The sequence below is a fragment of the Equus przewalskii genome, chromosome 5 (genome assembly GCF_037783145.1).
Source record: "Equus przewalskii isolate Varuska chromosome 5, EquPr2, whole genome shotgun sequence".
Classification (NCBI taxonomy): domain Eukaryota; kingdom Metazoa; phylum Chordata; class Mammalia; order Perissodactyla; family Equidae; genus Equus; species Equus przewalskii.
The window spans coordinates 66,949,045-66,965,560 of record NC_091835.1 but is presented as its reverse complement, the minus strand read 5'-3'; the positions used below and the strand labels follow the sequence as shown (position 1 = coordinate 66,965,560).

The 16,516-nt window shown below is 41.8% G+C and overlaps 1 protein-coding gene across 1 annotated transcript; it reads right to left on the bottom strand.

Moving 5' to 3' along the window:
- Positions 1-4,247: 4,247 nt before the first annotated feature.
- Positions 4,248-6,379, bottom strand: H1-7 (H1.7 linker histone). Its single transcript, XM_070621154.1, has one exon. It carries the CDS (start codon positions 5,153-5,155, stop codon positions 4,367-4,369), a length of 789 nt encoding a protein of 262 aa, XP_070477255.1. The 5' UTR covers positions 5,156-6,379; the 3' UTR covers positions 4,248-4,366.
- Positions 6,380-16,516: the final 10,137 nt, after the last annotated feature.

The window sequence follows — 16,516 nt, the reverse complement described above, 5'->3', positions numbered from 1 at the left end:
ATGTTGCTTCACTAGGGTGGGGAGAGGGATCCACCTTGAGTGCAATCCAAAGACTTTGCTCTTTCTCCAGGAGAGTTGCCTTAAAGAGCTTCAGCCTACTGCTTAGAGGAGGATTTGCCTTTTCTGCAGCTTTCTGAACACCAGCCAGGCTGTTTTGTCACCAGCCTCCCTGCTTCCTATGATTCCCTATCTTCTTGTGTTGACTCTAACTTCCCCCAATCACTTGGAGTAATACTTTTGACAAGTCTGGTCTTTCCCCTAACCAAAAAGGGGAGGAGGGGGGGAACTGACAAGAAGGGGAGGAGAAACACAGCTGTGTTGTTCATTGAAGCCCCTGTTCTCTCAGCCAGCTCCAGTGGACTATTGAAATCTGACTTCCTTCTCCTTACTCTATCAATGCCTTTCCCAGCCTCATCCAAGTTCTCATGCTGACACCCCCTCAGCCTTCAGTTCCTCTCTTCCAAATCCTTTGGCTTTGGGGGGGGTTTTTGGTGGGGAAGATTGGCCCTGAGCTAAAATCTGTTGCCAGTCTTCCTCTTTTTGCTTGAAGAAGATTGTCACTAACACCTGTGCTAGTCTTCTTCTATTTTATATGGGATGCCACCACAACGTGGCTCGATGAGCAATGTGTAGGTCCATGCCCAGAATCCAAACCCATGAACCCAGGCCACCAAAGCAGAGCGTGCGAACTTAACCGCTATGCCACTGGGTGTCCCTGGATTTTTTTTTAAGTCCTTTCGTGATATGGTGCCCCCTTAGTAACTTCCCAAACAACAACCTGCTTTCCTCTCCTTGCTGGGCACTTAAGTGTTGGCTGGAGTGATCTCCAGCCCAACCAGACAGCCTTGTCATGTTAGAGCTCCCCAGAGGAGGAGGAAGAACAGGAGAGATCTGTTGCTTTGAGACCACTGACAAATGGAGATGTTTGCATGTTCTGAAAACACGCCCCTCCCCTGGCAAGAAACTTGTAAATCATTAAAACACTCAGTGTAGAAATAAACCTAAACTTCTGACCTTTACCTACATAAAAAAGATGTCTCATAGAGTTGAGTAGATGGTGAGGCCACACTCAACATCTATAACTGTAGCAAAAGCAGCACCAGATTTGCAGTTAAAAGTCAATTTCTAAATTGTACATTTTCTAAATATTAGCTTTTTTACTTAAGATCTAAGAGATTGAGGTGAAGGTGAAATGAATAATGCATACAAAACTACAAATCGCCTTATAAATGAAAAAGGTACAATTAACTATTACATGGAAATTTCTACCTTATTTTTGAACAAGGTACAATTTATCTGATTCTGAAAACAAGTACAAAGAAGATATAGTAAAGCATCTCATTTCTATGTATCCACTACAATTCCCATCACCTTCCCCTCACAATAGAGAACCACTTAGGTTTTTTTGTGTGTGTATCCTTCCAGAGTTTCTTTATACAATTGCGGAGAGAGATATTTTCACTTTACACAAAAGGTAGTCTGGTAGACTCATGTCTTGAATGTTTTTTTTCATTAATGTATCTTGGGGAGCTTGTCATAACAACACATAGAGAATCTCCTCCTTTTTACAGCTGCATGCTGTTTGTATGGAAGCTTCACATGTAGGCCGCCGCCTAGTGATACTGAGTGTATTTCCATTTTTTTGTTAATATAATGCTGAACTAAATACCATGGACATAAGTCTTTGCACAAATGCATTTATATCTCAAAGAAAAATTCTTAAAAGTGGTTCTGCTGGGTCAAAGGATATTTGCATGTGTAATTTTGAAAGCCATATTCCCTCCATTGGGGTCATGGAGATTTACACTCCCAGTAGCATTGTATGTGAGCACCTGTTTCTCCACAGCCTCACTGATAGAGTAGGTTCTCAAACATTTTGGATCGATTGAAAATGCTGTCTTAGTGTTTTGATGTGCATTTCTCTTATGAGTAAAATTGCACCTTTTTCGTATTTTTAATAGCCATTTGTATTTTTGTTAACCGTTTCTTCCACAACCATCCAATATTTGATGCTAGAGGGCATCTAACGTTTGTTATAATTCTAAAGTCCAACAATTTTCTGATCATCATTGCACTGGGAAGTTGAGATAAAAGAATTGAGGTCAGGGACATTCCATTTGCTCTGACTAAAGTTAAAAACCCTAATACTCCACTCGAATGTGAGCACTTAAAAGTGGAGATTAGTTTTATCCATCTTTATTCCCAGAAAAGGACCCAGAATCTTGCAGGCACTTAGTCATTAATGAACACTAGAGATGAGATTAGCTATTCTTGGGAATTCCTTCCACAGAATTACCTAGCTTGCATTATGAACTAGATAATCTGGATAGCCTGCCAATGAGTTAAGGTCATTTCTTATATTTCATCAGAGTACAGCCATCCTAAAACCTATCAATGAAAAATAATCTGAAATAACCATTGTTAGCTACATAAGGTCAAGGTCTGGCATTTAATAAATTTGATAAGTTTACCGAGTGAATGAATGCAAGTTTGTTTAAATGAAGAAATCAAGACAACACAAACAGAAGTGTAATGATTTTTAGGAAATCTAGAAAATGAATTGTTGCCAGTGTCCTTCCCCTCCTATCTTAGGGGAACAGGCTTTCTAATTCTAGACCATCTGGTTCTTTAGGTAAAAATATCCCAGGACTATAAAGGGGCAATGCATCTGGCTATCATAAGGGTATCTGATTAACTTTGTTCTAATTGTGTTCAATAGACAATGTTTCTCACTGCCTCTTTTCAGATGGCTCCTAGTGTCTGATTCTGTTTGCTTCATTCTGCCACTCACAGACAATTCAGGTGCACAGGAAACCTAATTACAGGCTTGCAGGGAAAATTTCAAAGTTCAAATCATCTATAGATGAGATACACTGCAAGCATTTTGCTGTTACTCAGCTTTGCATAGGCTTAAAGCGGCAATTGTCAATTAAGGGTGTGAGAGGGTGAATAGTAGCATTGCTTAAGCTTTTTGTTTTTTTTTTTAAATACATACCCTGTTCCTCCTCGTAGAAGATAGCAGACTCTCCTGGGAAGAGCTTGGCCAGGTATCCTCTGCAAAAGCTCCCCAGGTTGTTTTAACACCTTCCCACCTTCCACAGTCCCTCTCACTTCCCAGGTGCTTCCCTTTTCCCCATTCCTTTGGCTTCAGTTGGAAACAGCAAGTTGAATCAGCTACCCTGATGTTTAGGTCCCTCAGAACCATTTCTGTGTTCTGTCATGGCCTATGGTATGAGAACTACTCCCACACTGTTCTTAATTCCTGCATTCAGAACTAAAAGAAATCATACATTTTCTCCATGTTTGGTATATAGTACTCAGTACATGTTGTTTTTTAAGAGCAAAAAACCTAGCTATTCAGTATCTAGCCTTCCCCATCTCCTTATATTTCTGATATGCTCTCTGTAAATCTTAATAGTTTCCTCTCTGGGAGTTAGTACTTTCCCAGTTGACAATTCCCTTATTGAATTTTGTCAAGTAAAGCATATGTCATGATGTTTAAATCCTTCTTAGCATTTTACTAACACTTAAAACCACCTAACATCATCCTAGCCCAATCCCAACTTTTTTAGAGAAGGAAACTAAGACCATGAATGGTTAGGTAATAGCTAAAGTCAGAGTGGCAGAACTTTGGCTGGAATCCTGGTCTCATTAAGTACTGACCCAGCAGTTTTCTGCTATAGCACATTATCAGTCCACCACGAATTATTTATACTCATATTTAACTCTCAGGGATGAGCACCTACCCTGTGCCAAGCCCTGTGCTAGATGCTTTCACAGACATTCTCATTTAACTGACCATTAACAGAAGACACGTTTTTAAAGTTAAAGTAGATTGTCAAGTCAGGGCAAAAACTACAAACCATTACAATCAATTCTGGGAGAAGGGACCTTTCCTAAAAAGAATTTCAGGTAAGAACACTGGATCAGTGGGACCACTCAACTGTCTACTCTTCTCTTGACACAGTGATACCCCCACTTCTCTCCTTACATGCCCTTCTCCCCAAAACTCAATTTGGATTTGCTAGGTCGTCTAGCATTAATTCAACACTTCTGTCTAATTCCGTGAAATTGCTGGTTTTCTTCTACCTGTTTACTTCTTTCCTTCTGAAAGGCATTTTCCTGGGTCCTACAGCAGGAACAGAATCTCAACTCTTTCTCTTTTCATCCCACACGCCCCTGCTACAGGTCTCCCCTCAATACCCACCCTTTTCCTTCCAAGTGCGGCAAAGAAGAAACAGACACGATAAGGTGGAAAGGACTTGTAAATAGTTTTGTCCAATTCAATGAGTGTGAGAGGGAGCGGCCCTCACCGGAGCCTGTGGGAAAGGCGTCTGTGCCTGCAGGAAGGGAAGGTGCTCCCACACTACGGATTCCCGGCTGCATTCCTGGGACCTTCACATTTAGTGGAAGTCTTTGTGCGAGCGGACCTTGCGTCATGGGTCTTCCCCTGCCCGCTACAAGTTGGGTCAGTTTTACCCGAGGTTGGCTTCTGGATGGTCCGTTTCCCCGACTTCTCGGGGTCCTGCTTCTTCTCTTCTCTGGCCTTCGAGCTTGGCCTCTTCTCCTCTCGGGTCCTAGGTCTGATGTCTTCCTTCGTGCTCCTTCCTCTCCCCTCGCCCATCGCCTTGCCCCTCGCTTCCTTAGCTCTTGGCCTCGTCTTCCTCGCCTTCACGTTTGCCCTCGCGCTCCGCCTCCACATTTCCCTGGCCTTCCTGGCCGCCCTGGGCCGCGCGTGGCGCCTCCGTGGGCTCCTGGGAACCTGAGCGGCCCTCCTCGGAGCGCGGACGCCCTCCTCCAGCCTGGGGCGCCCCGGCCTTCTCTTCGGCTTCGGACTCTTCCAGACCCTGAAGTAGCCGGCGGCGTCGCTGCCGCTGACCCGGAGGAACGTGCCCTTAACCTCAGTCCCGGGCGCTTCGCTCGAGGGGCGGCTGCACTTCCTGCGCACTTGGTAGCCCGCGTTCCCGAGCTCCCTCTTGAGGACGGCCAGCGTCAGGCCCTTGTGCGCAGCTATGGCTCGCAGCAACAGCTGGGACACTTTGAGCACCGAGCTCGGACCCCGCCTCAGCGGCACCGCAAGGACTTTTTCCATGGGCCGCTGGCTTTGAACTTCAGCGCCTTGGGATTCGCCCGCGGGCTCTGCCGCCTCAGCCATGGCCCCGCTCCCGCCTCAGCGGGGCCACTGACTGTGGGCCTCACCACCAACGCAGGAGCTAAGGCTGGGGCCGGCTGGGCCACGTCACAAAGGCGGGCCGCCGAGACTGCCAGATCCCGGTGACAGGGCTGACTGTCCCGCCCAGGCAGGGGCCCTTTTTCACTTTTAATAACCAATCAGACGCCACTTCCTTTTAGGTCTAAACCAATCCAGATCTTCAGGGCCCATGCGCCCCTAAGAATCACCTTTATGATCTCCAGGGTTATGTTCCCTACTCTTATGCTCGCAGCTCTCATTGATCTTGATCTTGACTGCTTTCTGAAGTTCACTATTTTTTCTGTGGTCTTGCCCACCATCTACCCACATTTCCCTAAGGTGAGAAGCTGCCCCCAACTATCCAAAACAAGAAATAGTAGGCCTTTAAAAAGTAAATGTGTTAGTCTATAAAACACAGCCCAGCCTAGAAACTCCCACCGTTACGTCCCATCTATTAGATAGCCATAGTCACGTCACCCTGACTCTGCCTGAGGGATTTTGTGCAAGAGTATGAAGCAAATGAAGGAATGACCGTGGTCTCTCTTCCCCGAACAATGATTCACACGGAGAATCTCCCCCTGGGAAGTTCAGATGTCTCATTCAATTGGATTGGAACAATCCAGATTCTAAACAGCCTACGAACCCTGGTCTAATCGTTATTCTTTGAACAGACTGTGCTTTTCTGCCTCTTGTCCTTCTTCATGGATTGCCCAGCCCCATTCTCTGCCCTGATAAATCCTTCTCACCTTTCAAAGTCCTGCTAAATACTTTCTTCACTGAAACCTCCTCAGACTCTTTCAGTCAAATGATTTCTCTCCTCCTACCTACAACAATCACTTTTGCAATCCTACACTGCTTTTTCTTTATTTTAAAGTAATTTGACATTAGAGGGTACAATGTGGCACAATATTTTAAAAAAGAAAAAAACCTGGACTTGGAGCTGGAAGACATGGATATATACCTTGGCTCTTTAACAGCCATATGACATTGATAAATCCCTTAATATCTTTGGATCTGACATCATCTTAAAAAAAAAAAGGCTAATAATCCCTTCCTACCAACATCACAGAATTATTACAAAAGTTCAGAAGACATGATGGTAGATGACAAAGGGCTACCCAAATATAAGGCATAAAATTATTTTACTCTGGATGTTTGTCTTTCCAACTGAATAAAAAGGTCCCTGAGAGGCATATAGTCTTTGAATTTCTGTGTCCCATGTTGCACCTACACTGTGCATTATATATGGCAGCATTTGATTGAGTCTGCTTAAGCTCCTCCCTGGTGAGGAGGCTTTCTCTGGATTCAGAAGAAAACTCCCAGAAAATCAGGAGAAAGGAGCAGGATGAATTTCAAAGAGTTGGAAATGAAGGGGACCAAGGAAGCTAGTTGCTCAAAGACCTCTTATTTTGGACATAGTTTAGTTAGGAATAATTAAAAGAATCATTCAAAGAATACTTCAAATTGCAAAGCATATCATACATTTCCAAAGGCCATTCACATATCCTCAGCAGTCACAGCCTGAACTGTGAGGTAGTTTCTTCCGGGAATCAAAGTTCCAGGAAGTAGTTCAGACCTGTGCTTCTTAAACTTTAATGTGTGCTTCATAAAGTGAAGATTCCAATACGTTAGTTCTAGGATGGGGCCAGAGGTCTTCTAACAAGCTCCCAGATAGTTCCATCTGGTTAAAACACAAGTGTTGGAACAGGAGGAGTAGACAATGAGAAGGGAACTGGCAAGAGATGAGACTGGAAAGGTGGGTTAGGGCCAAGACGTGAAGGACAGAAGCTATAATAATGACACGGCTGTAAGCGGTCACACAGCACTAAGTGGTACAGTTTGGATTCAAACTTAAATCTATTTAATTCTAAGGCCTGAGGTCTTAACTACCATGCTGGGTTTCCTTTTCTCCAAGGTTGCCCTTTCTGTAAGTTACATATCTCCACTATAGAGCAGGGGGAAGTTTATCTCCACAATCATAGCTAGAATCAAGAGTATCTACAAGCACTCACTGTACCTTCCTCCAGCTTTAAAATCAGGGCAAAGTCCTGTAACCCTGAGGATCTCCAAGGGCAAGGGACTAACACATCAGCACAGGGACAGTGCACCAAAGAAGAGTTGCCAGATGGAGACACAGAACCACGTGGAACAGGATTTCACCCATTTGTGTAGTCTCAGTACTTCCTGGCTATACTTCCTGGTTGCAATAGGCCAGTGGCCACAGGATGGGGCAACTGCCAGAAAAAAAAGAAGCAAAACTGTGTGCTCTGAGGCTAGGAAAGTCAGTGAAGTCTGACCTTTGAATCAGCTGACTCCAAGTAAAAAGAGGTTGGCTGCACACAATGGTATCATCATGAAAGAAAGACAAGAAGCAAATCAAACAACCATGTTTATTGATACCCCTATGATCAGAAAGGAGGACGATTAGAAACCATGGAGAGAGGCTGAAATCAAAGGAAAAGAAATACATGAAAAAAATATCAAAAACACCTATACCAAAAAAAAGCAAACATTTTCATTTATACATAACCATTCATTTCTATATAGATTTCGGTATAAATATGCTGTAACTAATAGAGGGATAACAAAAAATGAGAAGCAGGAAACAAATGCCCCATTACCACTCAGCTGGCTCAGAGGACAAGAAAGCCAGCTGACGGACATTGTCCATAGAGTTCTTTCCTTCCTCTTTGGCATAGATCTACTTGCCAGCCCTCTTCTTCTGACACCCCAAAAGGAAAAGACACTTCATAAAAAAATGATTTCCTTAGGAAAAAAAGTCAGTACAAACCAGCATCATACCCCTCATCAGGAGATACCAACTCCCGCTCCAGAAAGACAAGACTGAACTATCCCTTCCAAATTTTAATGGTCTGTGATTATAAACCAGAAGCTATCACCTAGAGAGGACAGCACCACCCTGTTGTTAGAAAGAGCAATAAGCCTTGAGGGTTGGTGTGCAGGGTGGGGGTTGGGGGGAAGGGGTGGTTAGTACTTGGGAATAATGTCTATCCTAAATCCTTCTGCTTCAAGTTCCAGAGCAAGATCGTTTTGTTCTCTATTGGTAACAAGACTCTTCCTCTGGGGCAGTCATGCCTCTCTGAGATCTCCAGAGGAACTTGGTTGATTTAGACAATAAGCATCCTTTAATTACTAAATTTTAAGAACATCAGAGGTTTCATTAATCTCTCTCCTCCATACAGAGTTATACAGCTCTAACCTCAACAAGGATAACTCCAGGCCAGAGCACGGCAAAATTTAGTAGCACACTCTGATCTGACCTCGATCTATACCTTTGCCCCTCCTTGATCCACAGACCTAAGGTTCCAAGGTGCTAGGTCTTTCTGACTCAGTTATCTTGCATTAATTCAATGTATCTCTCCCAAAACCGAATGACAGAAAACTTGTTCAACAATCCATTACAACTCCCCCACTGACCTTAAATGGCTTGTTGTTTTTCCCAAAAGTAACTTTCCTTCTCATTTTGTTTTATATCCTAAGACCTTTTTCCTCTCCTGAACTACTATGTGCCTTCCACTTTAATGCAAATAACCCCACAACAGTCATCTGAGAAGATACATCCACAGTCCACTCATGGCTTTGGGGAAGACTAAAGTGGTTCACAAAGAGGAATGCAAAAATAAAATATCAAGATTCCTTAAAAGCATAGAGACAATCTGGCAATTGGACATTCATCCTTCTAATCCTTAGCACAGCTGTTCAGAAGTGAGTCCAGAGAATCTAGATTAAGGGGACCTTACCGGAGGACCAGGAAAATCTCTCAGCAATGGGCCTGAAAATCTGAAGATTGGGTCTCCCTGACCACTACCAAGAAGCTCTAAACATCCTGTGAAACGCCCCTCCCCATATACAAAATTTATACCCTTCTCCAAAAAAAGGACAGCATGGGAGAAATATGGTTTCTGATATTACCAAAATCCTACGGAAGTTCTTTTTCTCACCCAAACAAAGGTGTGCTATGTAAATTAAACCTCTCATCGAAGTATTATTAAGAGTTAAGTCTTTCCGTGAGCTCACAATATGGGACTTCTAAGAACCATTCCCCTATAGTCAGTTCAATCTCAAACTGACAACCCATTTTTCTGAGGGTTTATGTTTCCAACATGAGGCTTGGGGCATCCCAAGACACAGTCAAGCTGCAGCCCCACAACAACACTACATTCTGGGCATCATTCAATTCTGTCATCTTAATTCCAAGCCATCCACCACTTGTCAAATTCCCAGAACATTGTACAAATAAAGCCAAAGCAGAAACACAGAAGATTGTAGAGTAACAATCATTTACCATATATATATAACTCTTGTAGTCTGAGAATTAAAACATCCCAGACCTACACACTCAATTTGATATTGTATGGTACTACAACCCCACTACTGAGCACCTTATTTCTATCCTAATCCCTAAAAACCTAAAATTCCACAAAATCCAAATTCAATAATTAAAAATTGCTTTCTACCAAATTAAGTAACCATGTAAATAAGTGCCCCTGCTAAAGAATACAACCAAGAGTGAGCCTTATTTTTATTCCCAATTCGCAATACACATTCTGGAATGATCCTGCATAACTTCTCCCATTTTCTCCTTCAAAATTCCAGTTCTAAATATTTCAATTCAAAAAACACTTAATTCTCCATTTCCTGGGAAAATCATATCTAATTTCAGTTTTAATCCAACTCTGCTCCCATGGCTTTTTCTCAGCCTTCCATCCATCTAGGGAAGAAGAGCTACTATTATTGAGGCCTATGGGTCAGGCATTGTGTATAAATTATCACTAATTCTTTCAACAACACTGAAAAGTGGATAACATTACTCACATGTGCAGACGAGAAAGTAAATGGTGTACCAAAGGAAAAGTTCAGAATAAGAATTCTCTATACCTCACAGGTAAACCCAGCAAGGATCCCCATTTCTCATCTTCCATCTAAAGAAGAGAAATTTCCATACCAGCTCTTTTCTTATATCACCTCACTAATCAAAGCTTGGAGCAAGCAATTCACATTCTCCTTTCCCTACTATAATGTCTACCATTCTAGCTATGCCAGTTACCAATTTATTGCCTTTCAGCACCAAATTCACCCTTTGTTGCCTGATATGTGAAAATGCATCTGGGCCTTTTAAATATTTTTCCTTTTCCAGCTGACATGATGTTAACCTTTGTCAATAGAGGACACTGGGGAGACATTGCATGAGGAAAAGGTTTTCCTCTCTGGTTCTGGTTCTCTCTGCCTCTCCTTTACCAGGTTCCTAAAGCAGAGGTTGGAAAACTGTGGCCCATGGGCTAAATCCAGCCTGCCGCCTGTTTTTGTATGGCTTGTGGGCACCACTCAAGTGGACTAGCACTTTGAGCTGCAGAGAACAAGACAGAATGTCCCCACCTCTACTGTACCTTACACTTCTCAGCACATGACTCCCTGGCCTGGGACCATGTCTCACCACTCTCCAGGGCCTGTGCAGGTCACCATCTACACATTCACCAACTACACATTCACTACACATTCTACTGGTAGCAACTGCCAGGCACCAAACTGTAGAATCTCAGTCCAGGAGTCAACAACTTGATGAGTTACCTCATCTCCAGCCAGCTGCCCAAACTGACATGACTTGGCTCTCTGAGAGGACAGGAAGACATACTGAGATCTGAGTGTTACTAAGGCAGTGAGTGAAACTGCACATCACATGACCACCTACCTGCCAAGTCCCTCTCACTTGGGCTGATTGCTCTTTGTTCCAGAAATGTCTCCAGCTGATGGCAAATAGAGCAGGACAAGGCAGGAGTTTTATCTCTTGTTATATAAGTACCTACATAATATCCTCAATTTGCCTCTTGGCCCGATAAGCCAAAAATATTTACTATCTGGCCCTTTGCCAAAAATGTCTGCCAGGGGCTGGCCCCGTGGCTGAGTGGTTAAGTTCGTGTGCTCCGCTGCAGGTGGCCCAGTGTTTCGTTGGTTCAAATCCTGGGCGCAGACATGGCACTGCTCATCAAACCATGCCGAGGCAGCATCCCACATGCCACAACTAGAAGGACCCACAATGAAGAATATACAACTGTGTACTGCAGGGCTTTGGGGAGAAAAAGGAAAAAATAAAATCTTTAAAAAAAAGTCTGCCAATCCATATCCTAGAAAATGTGCTTTTTAATTCCAATCCTTGGCCAACCCAGTTTTCTCCACTGCTAAGTGCCTGCAGGACAGTTTTCTCCAACATTTGGTCACCAGGCATTTTTCCTAGTTTTTGACTTGGACAGTAGTGGTGTAGCCTGGAGCTCTAGACAGCACAAGTCTGTGCCCTAGCCCAGGTCAGTGCTCCATATACCATCTCCTCAGCCTCCAGAGGTGCACACACGGGGTGACCCAGCAGGAATGACCACTAACCTTTCACTGCACAGTAGCTCAGAGGCAACTCGACCCAGGTCATTGTTTCCCACAACCCTCTCCCCAGCTCCACATGTGCACCTACCAGGGTCCCTGCAAGGCTGGCCTTATAGTAGGCTGGATACTCTACCTTTGTGCCACACAACTACCCAGGGCTTCCCTGGCCCAAGCTGTACACAAAATTGCACTAGGTTCCTGTAGAGGGAGGTCTCTCCAGCTCCTGGTTCCAGGAGTGCCTGCAGTGGCATGCCTGACACCCTCTGCACACCTTCTTAGCAGCCTTGGTTTATCAGCACCTCGAAGGGTTATTCCTGCTTGCCCAGTGACTGTGGATCAGCTCTGGCCTAGGAAAACCAGCAAAATTCTCCTCCATCCAATGGCCTGTAACCCTATGTCTTCAACAAGGTCTGAACTCCTACTACATGTTTGTCCTTCATTGCTACTCTCCTATCATTGCTTTAAAATTCTTTATATTAACTTTCCCTGTTTAAATTACTGTGTGGTTTCTGTCTCCTGATTGGACCAGACTGAAAAAATAGCTCTCTTTTCACAGGAATTTTCAACAGTGTCTGTTCACTAAATTCAACCTGAAAAGCAAATTTATGTCTTTAAAGTGAAGCCCAATCCTTAAAACCACTTTATATTTACAAAAAAAAAAAGACCCCGAAGCTTTTATCTGTTTGTTATTAGACCTAATTTTTAACAAGTTAGGAGTAACTTTTAATGAGAAATGCATAGGATAACATAGTTAACAACTTGAAATTTTTAAACAAAATATTCATGTTTCACCACACATTAATAAATTTAAGATGGATCAAAGAATTAAAAATAAAAACAAAAGCAGGGAAAAGTTTATATGAGTATCTGACTTTAGGAAGAAGAAAGATCTTCTAAGCATAAAAGCAAGGGAAGGAATCACAGAGGAAATTACTGACAGACAATTATATAAAAATCTTAAATTTTTGTACATTAAAAAATTAAAACAAGAGTAAAAAAGCAAACTGATGAAAAATCTGCATAAAAGTCTGACTTATTCCAAAATTAAGAGTGAATCCAAAAGTTAAGCAAGATATAAATGAAAACAATGGTTAATATATGGTAAACAAGCTCTACCCTCAACTATAATAAAAGTACAAAATAAGTAATAATTTTTGACCTATCAAAGTAACATATTATTTTTTAATAAAAACATATAGATATGAAACTTCTATTTCCAGAAAAGATGGATTAATCACCCTCCACTCAACCTCTCCTACAACTAAAAACCTTGGACTAAACCACATAAAAGAACTACCAGAAGACTCTGAAAAGTAGATAAATCAGGCTCTCAGGACTTAAGGGACAATATAGCTGCAAGTTCCTTGGGTTTTCTGTTTTGCCTCATATATATCCCAGCCAGGACACTAGAGCAGCCAGAAAATCAGAACTGCCAATGGCCCAGACAGAAAAAAAAAAAAAAAGGAAGAAAGAAAAATCTATTCTTTCTAGTTGCAGGACTGGGAAATGAGAGAGGGAGGACTGTGGGATGGAACCTTTCTGCTTTTACTCATCTTCTCCAGGTGATAACCAGCAAACAAGCAGCACTGTTTCCCCTCCCCACCAGCAGACTGTATGGTCAGAGCCCTATAGACTCCCTCTGCTCTATAGCAAGGAAGTGCCAGCAAAGAAACCGTGTCCCTCTCTCTCCCCACCAGCAGTGAGGTAGCCACTGAGGGGCAAAGCCCTGTTTCCTCCTTCTTCCCTATACCAGGCAAGTGCCAATAAAGAGGCAGAGTCCCTCCCCCTCCCCACTGTGTGGCAGTGGCCGAGTCTACATAGCAGAACTCTGGCAACAGTGCAAGGAAGTGAGTGTCCTGACTTTCTAGCTAGAACACCAGGAATGGGGAGCCCTGGGAACCAGAGAGTGAGCAGAAGATTAAGGAAATGGGTGAGCTGGAGAAAGGGAACCTCAAAGCTTGAGTATGGAATCTTGATATCACCCCCTAGCTGTACGTATGTGAAACTGACTATAATCAGTAGAGCAAAGGCTTTAAAAAAACTCTGCGTTACATGTAGATGACTCCCCTGGTTTCAGACTGGCTGCCAATGGGGTACACAAGAGAAGAAGACTAGAATAGCACTGCAAAGGCTTTGAAAATTCAATTGAAATTGGTACCAGGCCAGCCCCAGTGGCGTGCTCTGCTTCAGCAGCCTGTGTTCAGCTCCAGGCGTGGACCTACACCACTTGTCTGTCAGTGGCCATGCTGTGATGGCAGCTCACATACAAAGAGAGAAAGATGTTAGCTCAGGGCGAATCGTCCTCAGAAAAAGAAAAGAGAAGAAATTGGAACCAGAGCCCACAGAAAACAAGCCAAGATATGTGATCAAAACATAACCAGGTTAGGGCCGATCCCATGGCTGAGCGGTTAAGTTTGCACACTCTGCTTCAGCAGCCCAGGGTTTCACCAGTTCAGATCCTGGGCATGGACCTAGCTTCACTCACCAAGCCATGCAGAGGCAGCATCCCACAGAGCACAAGTAGAAGGACCTACACCTAGAATATACGACTATGTACTAGGGGGCTTTGGGAAGAAAGAAAAAAAAAAAAAGATTGGCAACAGACGTTAGCTCAGGTGCCAATCTTTAAAAAACATAACTGGGTTAACTGCCTGCTGAAAAAGGTAAATCAACATTCTCCAAAAGATTTAAACAGGACTCAGAGTCGCATAAGATAATATTCAAAATGTCCAGGATATGATCCAAAATTACTCAACATACTAAGTGAAAAACCTAAACAACTCCCAAAAGAAAAGGCAAACAATAGATGCCAATCCCAAGATGACTAAATGTCAGAATTATCAGACAAAGATTTAAAGCAGCTATTATAACCATGCTCCAAGAAGTCAGGACTGTTGAAATGAATGGAAAGACAGAACTTCTCAGTAAATAAATTGGAATTATAAAAAAACAAACTAAATAAATTTTAGAATTGAAAATTCAATAACAGAAATTTTAAAATTCACTGTAGGGACTCATAGCAGAAAGGAAATGACAAGAAAGAGTCACTGAACTTGAAGATAAAAAGTATTCAATATAAACAAGAGAAGGAAAAAAGAGTGAAAAGAATTGAAAATAGACTTAAAAGCATGTAGGACATATCAAAAGGACCAATATTCATGTGACAGAAGTCCCAGAGGGAGATGAGAAAGAGATTACAGCAGAAAAAATATAGATAGTTGAAGAAATAATGGTTGAAAACTTCCAAAATTTGGTGAAAGGCATAAATTTACACATCCAAGCAGCACAGAAAAATCCAAATGAATAAACTTAAAACCACAGTCAGACACATCATAATCAAACTGCTTAAAACCAAAAGATAAAGAAAAAAACTTGAAAGCAGACAGAAATACAAGACATTATATATAGGTGAGCAAAGATTCAAACAATGGCATTTAGGCCAGAAGTCAGTGGAATATTTTTAAATGACTAGTTATTGGTCCAGATAGCTTCTAAAATCTCTTCTGTGTGTTGCAAATTGAATATGGTGTTTGGATATAACCGGATGAGGAATTGTACACCCAAAAAAGGAGATAATGAATAACCCACTAAAGTTTACTACCTTCTCTGCATGAGAAGGATTAGAGAGAAAAAGAAAAGACCTTACTATTCTCTAGGGCAGTGATTCTCAAAATGTAGCCCTTATACTCCTGGGGGAGCCAAGATTTTCAGGAGAATACCAGGAGGTCAAAACTTCTCATAATAATGCTTAGACATTATTTACCTGTGTTGACATTTACTGCAATAGTGCAAAACCAACAATGGGTAGAAGTGCTGACCTCTTAGCATGAATCAAGGCAGTGGCACCAAACTGTGTTAGAAGACACTATATTCTTTACCACCACACATTCATAGAAAGGAAGGGAAAGAAAGCAAGTTTTATTTTAAATATCTTTGATGAAACAATAAAAATTATAATTTTATTAAATCTGAACCCCTGAGTACCCTTCTTTTTAATATTCTGTGTGGCAAAATGGAAAGTATACTCAATGCACTTCTGCTGTGCAATGAAGTTTCGTGGTTGTCTCAAGGGAAAGCTCTTCTGCAATCGTTTGAGCTACAAACTTTTTCATGAAATAGCATTTTCATTTGAAAGAACAACTGAGACACAAACGATGGTTATTCAAAATTGGGTATTTGGCAAACACATTCTCAAAAATGAATAAAGTCACTCACTCTAACATTTCAAATAAAAGAACTGACAGTATTTATTGCCAATGATAAAAGTCAGGCTTTCAAGCAACAAATAAAATTTTGGAAGACCTGTATCAGCTAAAACAAGTTTGACATCCTCCCCACGCTTTCTGTTGAGATCAGTGGTGATATTAATAATTGTGATTTTTGCATATTGTATAGTGAAATGTGTCAGTATTTGGAACATCTGCCTAGCTCAGTGAACTAATACTTCCCAAATGGCCAATGCACTGCAATGTCACAATGTAAGTTTACAAAATTATGAATGGGTAGAAGATTCATTCAAAGGACAAAAGAGACCAATGGTTTTTAATGTAACGGAGTATGAAAAGCTCATTGATAAGGTTTCAGATTTCACATTGTAACTAACCTTTATGAAACTACCACTCGTAGAATTTAAGTATATTATCAAAGAATATCCACAATTATCTGAAAGGCTATTAAAATATTTCTCCCTTTTCAGCTACATTATCTGTGTGAGCCTGAGTTTTCTTCATATACTTTAAACATGGCAACATGTTATAACAGATTGAATGAAAAAGCAGATATGAAAATCCAGCTGCCTCTTGTTAAACAAGACATAAAGGAGAAATAATGCCACTCTTGTCACCCAATTATTTTTGTTTTAGGAAACTATTTTTCATAAAATCTGTTATTTATGTTAATATATTGATATACATACATATACAGACATACATA